This window comes from Styela clava, chromosome 8 (genome assembly GCF_964204865.1).
Source record: "Styela clava chromosome 8, kaStyClav1.hap1.2, whole genome shotgun sequence".
Classification (NCBI taxonomy): Eukaryota; Metazoa; Chordata; class Ascidiacea; order Stolidobranchia; family Styelidae; genus Styela; species Styela clava.
Genome location: NC_135257.1, coordinates 5,579,389 through 5,593,680, shown reverse-complemented (window position 1 = coordinate 5,593,680; position 14,292 = coordinate 5,579,389). Strand labels below are relative to the sequence as shown.

The 14,292-nt window shown below is 35.9% G+C and overlaps 2 protein-coding genes across 8 annotated transcripts; one reads left to right on the top strand and one right to left on the bottom strand.

Moving 5' to 3' along the window:
* Positions 1-205: 205 nt before the first annotated feature.
* Positions 206-14,186, bottom strand: LOC144425918 (uncharacterized). 7 transcript variants are annotated; one of them, XM_078115717.1, is made up of 9 exons: positions 13,329-14,186; positions 12,642-12,766; positions 11,960-12,079; positions 11,546-11,689; positions 11,367-11,468; positions 10,954-11,064; positions 10,573-10,704; positions 10,263-10,364; positions 206-682 (listed from the first exon to the last, which is right to left on the bottom strand). In XM_078115717.1, exons 1-9 carry the CDS (start codon positions 13,396-13,398, stop codon positions 554-556), a joined length of 1,035 nt encoding a protein of 344 aa, XP_077971843.1. In that variant the 5' UTR covers positions 13,399-14,186; the 3' UTR covers positions 206-553. The 7 variants fall into 7 exon arrangements, with proteins under 7 accessions (XP_077971843.1, XP_077971845.1, XP_077971844.1 ...); XM_078115719.1 differs by having other exon boundaries at positions 11,546-11,668; XM_078115718.1 differs by having other exon boundaries at positions 11,969-12,079.
* On the top strand, positions 862-5,382 carry LOC144425916 (uncharacterized). The gene is made up of 3 exons (XM_078115709.1): positions 862-2,614; positions 3,016-3,188; positions 3,472-5,382. Exons 1-3 carry the CDS (start codon positions 2,037-2,039, stop codon positions 4,371-4,373), a joined length of 1,653 nt encoding a protein of 550 aa, XP_077971835.1. The 5' UTR covers positions 862-2,036; the 3' UTR covers positions 4,374-5,382.
* Positions 14,187-14,292: the final 106 nt, after the last annotated feature.

Below are 14,292 nucleotides of genomic sequence, written 5' to 3'. Positions count from 1 at the left end.
TGTATATTTTCAAGGCCGTTCTTTAAGCCATGGAACTCACCCGAAAACAACGCCATCTGTTTATCACGTTTCTGCCAATGAATGATTGAAAATATGTCATCATTATAATGAAGTTTTTAAACGTACCGCATCCATTTTGATGTCGTTTACTTTCATTTATCAAAATCGAAATTACAAAGTAGAGAATTACGAGATTTTCAATTATACAAAACCGATATCCATTTTCCTATAAATAATGCGCTTTTATTTAAAATAACTGCTAAACATAGATTATTAATCAATCAAAACAAGTAGAAAACGAGTTCTTGTTATCGACTAGGTCGAAAATAAAAACTTGCCCTCTTGACTAGGTCTCATATTAGGAGGAGAGATTATAATAAAATCATTTTTGAAGTTCAGGCTATGTCTTATTTTCGGGGAAACAAGGTAGTTCAACTAAATACCAATTATGGGGTTATAAGTATATACATACAATGAAAATGTCGTATGAAAATCTACATGAATATAGCTTTTTTAGCATCAACAACGATATTCGGGGATTGATCATCATTGTTTATATGTATGGGCAATCAATTTCGTCCGATTTATCCCCACAATCATCAATTCCGTCGCATTTCCATTTGTCCGGTCTGCATTGTGTATTGTTGCACTTAAAGTGATTTGGTGGACATCCTCCTGCGTACTGAAAGAAAAGCATAGTTTTTATATAGTTATTTTGAATGCATTTTACTGATCCGTTGTTTCTTATTCCACTGACGCAAACAACACGACGAAAAACTCGATTATTTGATTTTACCTAAACGGCTTTTCATGATGGTCGACACAGCAGGAGATAATGTAAGTCGTCCAATAGACCTTATTCATTTAAAATCCATCCTACGCGCAAAAAAAAAAGTGACGTAAAAATTTTTTTTTTAACATTAGCTCTTATGGGAAATGTGATCACCAGAGCAGAAATTTGCATTTTTTGGGATTTTCTAGCAATATCTTAGTATGGACGTGGGCAGTTTCGAAGATAAAATATTTTTAAGATAGTTTTCGATACTTTTATCACTATAAACACGGTCGAGATTTTTTATAATCGTTCATCGAAATTTTAATGGGCGTGGTGTTTCCACTGACGTCACTCTCGCTTTACCATGACATTCGGCCAACATTGCTTCAGTACGTCAAATATGCGCGTCAACGGAGGCGGTAATGTAACCGTGGATACTGGAAGCGTTGAAGGTTTAACGCATCTATACCTGTACAGCTGGATACCATATACTGAAGACAAGCTAACAGGTTACCGTATTTTAACCACCGGTACCATACCGACAGGCCAAAAAAACTTGATTTAGAACATTTGTTTCAGAAGCGTTAGGACAGTACGGTACCGTACCGTACTGAAGTAGGAATACGATTCGGGTTGGACTCATCGCCATCGTTGGGGGGGTTCACATACCGTAACGCAGTGACGGCTGAGCGGTTAAGGCTTATTCCATCATCAAGTCCATGCTTTGGAGAAAATTAACTAACCAGCCTCATATCGGTAACCGACATGGACGAGATGAGACGACGTGTTTCGCCTTATAGTTAGGCCGTCTTATATTCTTCTTCTCGGGATATATATGTAAATCCTATTTAAAATAATTCCTTTTGAACAAATCGGTAGTGGTAGTTAATCTTTATTCAGTTAACAGACAAATGCATAACTGATCCTAATATTTCCAGTAACGGTATAGGCTACTGCAACTTCCTTTTCGTCCAGCGAATACAATATTGCAATAGGATTTACATATTTATCCCGGGGGAGAGGCTTAATCATATGGCGAACAACGGCCTCTCGTCCGGTTACCAGCCCAGGTCTGGTATTGGTTAGCCAGTTATTTGTTTTCGGAAGCATGGACTTGATGGTGGAGCAAGCCGTAACCGACCAGCGGTTAGTGAACCACCTTACGGCAGCGAGGACTAAAAGCTTCACCTCGCCAATCTTCCTGTAGTTGTTATCAGATTATTTACAATTAACACATATATTCTAAAATCTTCATCCAACAATGCCACAATATACTATGGAGGACATAATGCGGTGGAATGTAGACAGTTTAAAGATTTTTTTGAGAAGATATGGACTTGCGACATCAAAAAAAACAAAAGCTGAGTTGGTTGCCCTTGCATATGCAACACAGGCAATGAACCTGGAGATAAAAAAGTCACCGCAGGAGCTTTCAGCTTCTGTGGTGCAGGAATATCAAAATATCCTACTTGCTCCAGATGGAATCAAGTTACCCGATCCTAATTCGTCTGAATCTGATCCATTGCCCTGGATTGCGGAAAAAAATGGAGTAGCTCTTTGGCCTAACCTCCACATTACAGACATTGCTCTGTATTTGAGTAAAGGTGAAGCTGAAGTGATGGAGAAGATTTTGGATGGGTATAAGCTGGGCAAGCCATACAGCTACTTTGCTTCCATGTGGCTTAAAGAAGTATATTATCTTCGCTTCAAACATTATTGCATACTGAAAGCAAACTGTTTCCCGTCTCAGCGGATTAATGATCCGCCTCATAAGTTGTGGGTTTGCTGCAGACGGGATAATGGACAGATTGTTAGAGGATTTTGTTCCTGTACTGCAGGGTAAGATTCCTACAGAATGTATTTCGTAAAGGGTACCCCCAAAGTATGAGTACCAGGTTAGGCCTTAATGTAAAATAGGCGAACAAAAATAATTACCTCCTTTTGGTACACATACTTCAGGAGCACCTCATAAAGTACTATTTTTAATTGTTAATAACTTTGCTGAAATTCATTTTTGATTGTGAAATTTTAGTAGATTATTGTAAATTGACAAAACTGCAGGTTGTAGAATTATGGTTAGAATGAAAATTTATAAAAGTGCTAAGGTTGTAGTTTTCAGCTGAAAACTCTATGCTGATGTGAGAGATTAGATGGATACTGCATTTATAATAATTTCTCTGTCCTTAAACATCTTCTTATGATATAATTATTCGTGACATTATTTATTTTTCAATACTTAGAATACATCAAACATGTAATCATGTAGCAAGTCTTCTGCTAAAAATGGAGCGTGCTTCAAATCAGGCGTGCACTTCCTTACCATGTACTTGGATTATTCCCTCAAAAAAATTGAAAATTGAACCAAGTGAACTACGACATTTAGTAATGAAGAAGCCAAAATACGGAGAAACAGGTGAGCCTCATTTGTATAAATTATAGTGTACTGAGGTAATGGAAGGATAATGGGAAACAATTCTCGAACTTCACATTACCCACGAATCCAGAAACTTCAAACAACCAGCTTCCACTACATGGAATAGCAGCTACACTCATTTTTGAAAGGCACTGCACTGTTTGTTAATTTACTTTTTGTTTTTATTTCTGCCAGATTGCTGAAATGAAATGATTGATAATGGGGCAATATCATTAAGAGGGAGATGAACTTCTATATACTTAATCTATTATATTCATTTCAGTCAAAAGAAAAATTTGTCGACAGAGTGATCCTATAAGTGAAAAACCACTAAGTACAGAGCAGTGGCTGGAATGTTTGAAAGATGTTGGAGAGAGTAGTTGTTTCAGCATAGCTCATGCCTCAGTGTCTCAAGAATTGATGTTCGAATATGCAGGGAAAGAGGAGAGTAAATCTGATAAGCTTTTAAGTATGAAGGAGGTTTGGAAAAATAGTCTTACAGCGGCTACAAGTGATGAGGTTGAAGATTTAGAAAGAAGGACAAAGGGTCAGGCTACTAATAATGATTGGAAAATGGCACGCAAAAATAGGCTGACTGCCTCAAATTTTCATGAGGTAGTGTGTAAGGTCAATAGTTTGAATTTAGGCAAGCATGTTAGGCTCAATATAATATTAGACAAAGTGTTCGGCCTACAAAAAGATTTAGGTCACTTACCTGCAGTTAAATATGGCGTGAAAACAGAAAATATTGCAAAGTCAGTTTACCTGGATTTGATGAGGCAAACAAAACATGAGATAACAGCTAGAGAATGTGGCCTTTTCATTGACCAAAACTTGCTGTTCCTAGGGGCATCTCCAGACATGGTGGTGTATTGCAAATGCTGCGGTGACGGTGTTTTGGAAATTAAATGTCCATACAGCTTGAGAGATACCTCTCCTGCATGCTCTCCGCCACCATATATTGTATATGAAGGGGGGGAACCAAAGCTAAAAACCACACACCCATACTATTTTCAAGTTCAAGGTCAAATGGCCATTTCAAAAACTAAGTGGTGTGACTTTTTTGTTTACTCTGTACATGGTCATATTAGATGTAGAATTATGTTTGATGAGAGTTTTTGGATGGGTATAAAGCCCAAGTTGAGATATTTTTTCAATGAGTTTGTTGCTCCCAAGTTGCTTTGACTAGAGTAAAAAATTGTTTGCATATTAATAAAGAGCATTGATATTAATGGAGTTTTTCTTTATGGTTATCCAAAACCAAATTAGTCCAGTTTTTTTTACATTTATCAACTCTTTTCATGGAGGCGGCCAGTACTTCCATGGCCTAAAGTAATTACACACAGATGCGATGGGATTTCCAAGCCATCAGCTAACTCCTAGGCAATCCCTGACACACATAATTCCAACGCACGCATATAAGCTATCATCATTTATTTGTCAACAAAGACGTAGCAGAGTGTCAGCTTTTCAAATGGCGAGCTGTATTGGCAAATAAACAATATGTAAACACAAAAGCTCACAAGGATTCAGCTTCTAAAACAAAATAATAATTTTATAGGTGAAGAGTATATGAAGCAATGATGCTAAATGAACTACTGGTACACAAGTTCAGATTTGGACACCTCGCCCTATGAGAACAGAACAGGCCTAAGTCATAATTTCGAAAAAAACGCAAAAAAACAATTTGGAATTTTTTTATTTTTGATTTTCTAGATATTCACAGTTGGTGAAAACCTGAGCTCTGGTTATTTTAATGTGGATTATATTAACCTTTTTTAATCACACTTCAGCTTTTTCCCCCCCCTATGACTTAGGCCTAAGTTGCACTGAACAGATGTAAGTTTCGGACATTTCATTTCTGATGTTCAAGCCCATCATATTGGAACTTAGAACTATCTTTTTTCAAGATTTTGGGGCTTTGAGCCATTATAATCCTGAATTTCCCAATAATAAAAATTTTAGCTGTACTTAGGTCCAGCTAAAATTTTTATTACTGAGAAATTCAGGATTTCAAGACCACCTTGTAAAGGCATGGCTCAAAACCCCAAAATATTGAAAAATAAACTGAAGTTTGAGTAAAGCAGCGCTGTCTACTCACAAATATAAGTGGAAAGTAGCATTGAGGAGTCCGCCTATTATAATGAATGGGAATATTTTGCAGTACACAATCATTTATTTCTTCTCTATGATAAAAGTATGAACTTGCACAAAAAATCGCATTTTAGAGATGCCAAAAACTGATACAAGTGGGGGCACCCTTTGGGAAATCTTACAGGAACTTGATGAATCAAACTAAATACGTTCGATTTGTACATCAAGGTGACCAAGCAATCGCCATTACAACAAAAGAAAGTCGACTTCAAGCACCATAATCTACTACGAGACCAGACATATGCATCTGAACATTTAACAAAAATTTCACATTAAATGTCAGACGCCATGTTGGCGCAGTCACTTCATGCGCTGCTCAAACTCTTAACTGTGATTTATCGGCCATCAATAAGGTTTTTAACTTTCTACAAATATGTCCTGCGAGCCTATCACCCTTAATTTTTGGTCCATCCCTGGGGTGGGCATATGATTTGTAAGAGTACAAGTAACAAAATGATGCTGATTACATACAGGAATTGTTTAATGAATGGGGATGTGGATATACAGCAGAACTAGAAGTACCATTCAATGTCAGATTAGGTAAAAAAAATGAATATGAAATAAATCATTTAAGGCAGCAGAGGAGTAAGCAAATATAAATAAACTATTATTTGGGTTTCACTCAAATAGTCCTTAATAGATGAATAGATCAGCAAGAGTTTAGCCTCAAAAATAAAAGGCAGTTTTTGCAGATAAACAAATAGTGCTCAAAAATAGAAATATCAAGAAATAAATTTATTTTTAATCAGTAATGGTTCTGCCTCACAAACAAAAGGCAGTTTTTGCAAATAGTGCTCAAAAATAGAAATATCAAGAAATAAACTTACTTAAATCAGTAATGGTTCTGCTTCACAAAAAAGGCAGTTTTTGCAAGAAACAAATAGGGCTCAAAAATAGAAATATCAAGAAGTAAACTTATTGAAATCAGTAATGGTTCTGCCTCACAAATAATAGGCAGTTTTTGCAAATACACAAATAGTGCTCAAAAATAGAAATATCAAGAAATAAACTTATTTAAATCAGTAATGGTTCTGCTTCACAAAAAAGGCAGTTTTTGCAAGAAACAAATAGGGCTCAAAAATAGAAATATCAAGAAGTAAACTTATTGAAATCAGTGATGGCTCAGCCCCACAAATAAAAGGTAGTTTTTGCAAATATGCATGTAGGTATGTGTCTCAAAAGTAAGTACCGGTATACACTTTTAATTTTGATTTGCTTTTCAGGTACTCGTGATAAAGCATTCATTTCTTCTGGAAACATAGTATGGATAAGTAGTAAAATTTAATAAGTATTGTTTACACTTTTTCCCAACCCACAGAATGACAATAAGATTAACCCCAAAAATGAGGAGCAAAATTGCTGATTGGCAAAAAGCATGTAGATTAGCAAGGCAAACTTAGCGCCTATTAAACAGAGAATTTAAAATTATTAATTAATGTTTTCCTCAGAGAATTTGAATTTTCACCTCATTTCTCAGGTTAATCCCCTTTTCATTTATGGTTTGTTAAAAAATGCAAACATTACCTAAATTTTACTAGTTATCCATACTATGTTTTCTGAAGAAATGAAAAGACAAGTACCTGAAACGTAACTTACTTTTGAGACACCCTGTATATTAATTTAGATATCTAACTATAGTTAAAGCTCACGAATACAGAGCAAAAGCATAGGGCTATTATTGGGGGGCAGGATATTAGGTCGCCTAGGAATAGAAGGGTGGTTTCATATTGCTGATACCTGCGCAGATTACCATAATATTGTCCAATTGAGGCAATAGTCTGATAGGTATTTCCGACTGTAAAATTTTGAATTTTTTTAGGCGACCTATGGCTTGCTCTACCACAATTCGCCTATTTGCTATGTTTTTCGTTGCTGTCACATCACTTAGAGGCATTTGTTCCTTGCCCTGTTTTCCTGGAGGTATCAATAGATCTGCTTGACGAATGAGAAGCTCATCTCTGATGAGGAATCCTCTGTCAGCCATTACCATATCGCCAGGTTCTAGCAAATTCAAAAAACCGCTATTCTTGACTATATGATTGTCACTTGCTCTTCCACCCCACCCACGCGACAAAAAATTAATCATTCCATTTGGATGGACACTTAAAAGATATTTCGCAGTATTGTGGTGTTTATAGTCGCTCCAAGTAATACACTGCATATGCAAGTCCTTTGGGGTCGCAATGAACAACTCTGTACAATCTAAGATCCACCTGACTTTATTGTATGGTCTTATTCTGAACTTTCGGGGTAAATTCATGATATGATAGCGTGATGGATTATTGATTAGGCTTTTCATCTGATGTGACAAAAATTTCAACATATTTCCGATAACCCTTGATGCAGTCGCTTGGGATACATGAAATCTTTCAGCTAGGTCTGTGATTAACAATCCGAGTCTTAGCCTCATTAAAGTCATAATGAGTTGTTGAGAAAAGCTCAGTTTATGCATCCGGGTAGACATTAAGATTTTGGAGCTGATAATACGTTTTCTTGGTGCGTTGCCTTTTAAAAAGTTTGTCCTTGGTGCCTTGCTTCTTAAAAGGTTTGTGACTTTGTCTAAAACTTTTTTTGAAGGAAACCCAGTATAAAATGCCACGGACTTGTCTGTATGTAATGGAGGTAGAGCATTAACTTTCCGAAATGAACATTTTAGTTTGGCAACTTCGGATCTCAAATTTCTATTATTTCCTCGTAATTTGGCATTCTCAATCTTAAGACTTTTGATGACTTGAGCAAGTTTTCCCATATCTGCATTTAGGCAATAATTATGTTCGAAATTTAAATTTGTGGGAACAGCCAAAACTTCAGTTCTACGTTTTTTACATTTTGGTGCATAAGACGCCCTATAACTGGGCAAGCATCTTTTATTTGATACGATTGATGTTTCATATCCCATGCACAGAGTTGGATATGGGTTACTTGAAGTGGGTCTCCCGTCTACGAAATGAATGGAACATACTCGAGAATATTTTGTTGGCTGCCAATTAAGTACACACTTACTACTGCCCGGTTCTTTTCTATTCATGTTATGTATCCAATTCTGTCGACCTTCCGGGTCTTTGAGTTCCGTTGGAAAAGGATGATGCTCGAACGGTGGAGTACAAATACAGCCTTCTTCACCTTTCGATACATTATGAATAGGGCAGTGGGATGATTTCCACTTCTGAAGTTTATAGGCATGATTGGTGCATTTGATGACACAGCAAACTCGGCCTGACATCTTGTAAATGATATGTTATATAATATACCGTACAGTAGGATCTTAATGTAGAAATTATTTGATTATTACATTTCCAACACGATAATTGATTTGTCACATACCAGGTACTGTTAAGTCTAAAACTGTACCGTATAATAATTACCGTACCATACAGTCCTAAGCATACCGGTACCGGCACCAGTATTGCATTAAAGAGTGAAAACTAAAACTTTTATTGCATTTTTGACAATAGGTAGGATACGGTAAGTCGTATACCGGTACGGTACAAACAAACATTAATCTAACCATCATATTACTGTATTACATAAAGTGTAAAGTCAATACCGGTACAGATACAGGTACCGTATATGTCAGCAAGCCTCTAGAGAAAGGTCACTCTATCGGTAAGACATGTGCAAAGCCAATAACGAGAAGATAACCTGACTGAATACGTGAACAGACTGCCATTTCAGCATAACTGCAATAGCGAAAATAGGTCTTTCACTAAATGCTAAGCGACGACATGTCGGTAATCAATTACCGGTCCTACAGAATGAGAAGAACGAGCAGCCGGCGCGCATTTTATCGCAGACCACAATGCTATGGCCGAATGTCATGGTAAAGCGAGAGTGACATCAGTGGAAACACCTCGCCCATTAAAATTTCGATGAACGATTATAAAAAATCTCGACCGTGTTTATAGTGATAAAAGTATCGAAAACTATCTAAAAAATATTCTATTTTTAAAACTGCCCACGTTCATACTGAGATATTGCTAGAAAATCCCAAAAAATGCAAATTTCTGCTCTGGTGATCACATTTCCCATAAGAGCTAATGTTAAAAAAAAAATTTTTACGTCACTTTTTTTTTTGCGCGTAGGATGGATTTTAAATGAATAAGGTCTATTGAGGAGTTAATGTACGCTTCTTGATTGAAGGTTTAGGCTGCTTCGGCTAAATTAACAGGAGAGCAATGCTCTCCTTGGATGAGATACTTGGATGAAATCGCAGAACTATCGCGAATAGACCAAGGAATCATTGGGTGAAATAGTGGTCACGGTTAATTTAAAAAAGGGTGATAGCCTGCTGGTATCTGTGGTCCACCCTCTATTGTCGTTCAATATATATAACTTCACTTAATCGTGCGAATACCGCGACAGCGGAGCTTGTAGTGTCAACCTTGATTCGACCGACTAAACAGATGAGGCGACAACAAAATGAGTGGTAATGATGTGACACTTTTGGCGGCCCATCTGTGCTGTCGAATATATAAGCCGGCGAATTGCCGCTTGAAGAAAAAAAACTAGGGAGAGGACTGTGACTTGGTTTTGTACTGTTGATAAATATCTCGGAACTTAAGACTGTTATACCGTATTCAAAGAGTTTCCGTAACAGTACGGTCCCTGCAAGCCCAATTCGATCTTCCTCAGTTCTTAAGTATTGAAAATTAGAAATTGATCATTTTCGAGTAATAGCCATTTTTTCAACAAAAAGTCCTACGACAACGATTTTACAAAACGATCCATATGGACAATTGGTGTCCAAATAACCACAACTTAACTCTGATAATTTGCATCATATTTTTTATGCAGTGGTATAGCTAAGGACAGTTGTATCGGATATAAAGGAAAACGATATTAGACGTCGTACTCAACAGAGCTCCATACAAGAGGTTTCAATTTAACAAACTATACAAATATCATGTTTGTACAACAAACTTTGCAATCTTTTTCATCCGTTCCATCTGAACATTGCTGTATGCCATCGCATGCTTGTTCATAAGGGATGCATTCGTTAGTGTTGCATAGAAATTCGTCACACTGCAGAAAAGCACGTGAAATGGTACATTTAGATTCTGCAGAGTATCAAATCAGCTTAATTATTCATTATATGTTGGGAAAAATATGTTGCTTTAATCTATTTTGTTGGCGAAAAAAAGACATGTACATACACTTTTGGCGCGTTATTTTTACAAAGTTATATTTTAAATTCTGATAAAATTCAACTAATGGATCTAATAAAACTTACACTGGAATTATCGACCTCAGGACAGGAAATTTCATCCGAACCATCATCGCAATCTCTGTTATAATTACATTTTGACTTCTCAGGAATACAAGAACCGTCGCCCCAACATTCGAATTCACCTGATTTGCATTTCTGAATTAAGATGAAGTATATCAATTGTTTCCTTCCCTCTTAGGCATAATAGGTAACCATGAGTTATTTATCAAAAAGAAAAGATTTCTGATGAGTTGAGATTTGTTGGGTTATAGCAGGGGTAGAATAGAGGAGCAGAATAGGCTACAAAAGGAATTAAGTAATAGAAGAAATAATAAAAACGGATTAGATGATGTAAAGATTTAGACGGGGGTAACTGCTGAATATAAATGTTTTTTGAACACTAACCGTGCAATTAAATTCATCTGATCCGTCATTACAATCACCATAATGGTCACAAACAAATAGTCTGTTAATGCAATCCCCATTTCCACAACGGAATTCTGATTCTGTGCATGGCTGAAACAGTAATTAGTTAGAACCGCTTTGCATTACATCTCCCGTTTAGGAATCTATTACTACAAAAGGAATGTAGGCCTACTCAATATTACGAAATTGAATGAAAATCTCACAGATCGGGATATTTGTAACACAAAAACTCAAGCGGGATGCGAAACGCTTGGAAATATTCTCAACATCCACTCTATCAACTCTAAATCATCGAGTTTAGCCATCAAATTGCGCTGATTTTCCAAGTTAAAGTTTGGTTATTACAGAAACCCGTATCATAGAATAAAAAATAAACGGGAATATAAATAAACCTTGATTCGCAAGAGCCTTGAAAAACCTTGAACCTCGAAACGCAAGTGTACTTTCAACTTAGCAAACAGCAACATGCGATCGGCATTCTTGTTAACCATGTGCTGTGAAATTAATACAATGACTTCTATCATGGAGTTTGCTTGAAACCGTTGTATGCTTAAATGCAAGGTCAACTTACTTCTTTCGCAGTGCAGTTTACTTCGTCTTCACCATCTACGCAATCAGCTTCATCGTCACATACAAAACTAGCCGGTATGCACATTCCATCACCACAATCGAAATTCTCCAACTCGCAAGGTGCCTTAGGAAAAGACATATTCACCTGTATCGACTTAAACTGTTTGTTTCTTGTTTGCGTGATAAGGTTAAACTATATTTAAAACGTTATTAGACGTTGATTTTGCTTGTCTAAATTATAGGTATTTGACGGGATTGAGCTGAATTTTTTGTGAGATTATAAATAGTGTGACCATGAAACTTTAAATATTTACACGTTCTTCACTTTGTAGACAGGTTTTGGTCAATACTGTCACGAGTGAGATAAAAATACAATAACGAGTTAAACTAATCAAAAGCACAAAAAAATAATTACGTTAATTACGTCACAATTGGTTTCATCGCTTCCATCTCCACAATCTTCTATTCCATCACAATGCAGGAATTTTGGTAAGCATATGCCGTTTGAACATTGAAACTCTCTTTTTGCACAATCCTAACAAAAAGATGAGGGGCGGAAAAGCACAAATAGCTATGTCATTAGTTCCATAATTTTCTACTATCGTTACCTCTAAATTGAATTTCTAAAAGTTTTTAATATACATCGGTTTCAAAAAATAAAATCGACATCGCAATTTTCACATTGAGTATTAAAACCAATCCAAAAATTCTGAAACATCTATTTTGCAAAGTCGAATTTGTGACTTAGACTATCATGATGGCATATTTAAATTACAGTCAAAAACTTGATATTTAACAATAATACTATTTTTGATAGAAAAACTACCGATAGGCTACTGATAAAAATTCGCTTTTGTGTCCGAATATTTCAACGCTACGACATAAATGTGGTGATATAACCAAACATCATCTTAATTGAGTTAGGTACTGACAAAAATGGGTATGACCAACTAACAAAAAATACCGTTCTTGCAAAACATAGTACCGAGACGCATAGTTGCGAATTGTTCAGAAACTTATATGGGACAAACCTTGCAACATTTCAAATAGAGAACAAGTTGATTCAAAATTTCATTTCATTTTTATTGTAGACTTACGTATGGATGGAGTGATTGATCGCAATTTTCTTCGTCTTCGCCTTCGTCACAATCGCGCATTCCATCACAAACTCTTCTACCGGATATAGCAATTTGGCTTCCGAAAGAAACGCAACGAATAACGTCTATAGGAAACGTAATAAACACGTTTTTATTTTGCAGAAGTATCACGCGTTTGCACTGTTCAGACAGAGAATTATTGCATTTTTTCCAATTGTAGTTGTAACAAAATTTTTATCTTATCCACTGAACTAATTGTTTCCAGGTTTTGATAGTTAAATTGAATTGTCTTATAAGTCATTATTATTTCTATCATCTTCAAATTCAATCTGGACCTTGTCTGGTTGAAGATTTTACAAAATATTGCCAACGCATTTTCAGGTGACATGCGTTTTAAACGGTAACGGACTCGGTGTCTATATGTTTGTGGATTGAGCTGATAGTGTGAACCCATCGATCGTTTTGGTCAAAGATTGTTGTTGTTCGCTAGGTCCATATATTTGAGATTGCTCTCTTGTTGTACATGACTATGCAGAATCTTGCTAATAAATGCCACATTGTTTTATATTGCTTTATCACAGATATCATAGTCACAGATTTCCCCACTCATTTCTCCAAGAAAATACTTATAAAACAAGCCAACCTAAGATATCAAGAAACAAGATACCAAGAATATTTGAAACATACCCGGCTTCGGAATTCCATAACATTTGGCTATCAAGGCCGAGATGAACACGATTATTCTTAGAGTTATCATGGCAGTTTTGTTACACTGTAACAAAATTAAACTGCCCTAAACTGAAAATTTATGTTGACTAAAAAACTGTAGGTTCGTTTGTTGCTTGATAATCCAAGTAAATATGTATGTACTAAGAATTGAGAAAGCACAACTTTGTATAATACCACGACTAGTGCCTACGGCCAAATTTATTTTCTTCGAAAATTGAAGTTGTGTATAATCCGTAATCGAAGAATATTTATATAATATGTATTATTTACATTTAATATACACAATTTTTGACGTATTTACAATCCGCCCCAGAATTTATCTCACTTATTTAGTTGGATGTACCCAATATCGGCCGTAAAGAAATTTAAAGAATTTACAAGTTCAAGTATATACTTGATAGTAAATATCAGATTCAATCCACTTTAATATTCTGTCCAATTAAACCCAATATATATATATATACATTTATTCATTTTGACCGATACACTTGTCGCCTTGTAAGAACTGCTACGATGTAGCTAATATTCAATCTTAATTTCTTAAGCATATTCGTTGGTTGACAATATTTTGCTACAAGATTACTAAAATGCCAGGGGCAATATGATCAGGAAAACAACAAGGTGGTAGTGAATTTCACAGAACTCAATGTTCTTGGAGAAAAATTTCCAACCTAGAGTAGTAGATCGTAGCTATCTTCTTAATGCAGAATTTTCAACAGTAAATATTTATTTCTCAAATTCATTCAGGTTTGAGAACCATGCGATTGCCATTGAGTGTGCCCAATATATGAAATCATATATTTGGAACATATACTCAGTTTATTACTGTTTAAAGCGCAGACGTAATCGGCTCAACTTGTTGACCAGGTTAGTCCATAACTATGTTAATATAGACATAAATTTTTGCTAGTCAACCAGTTCA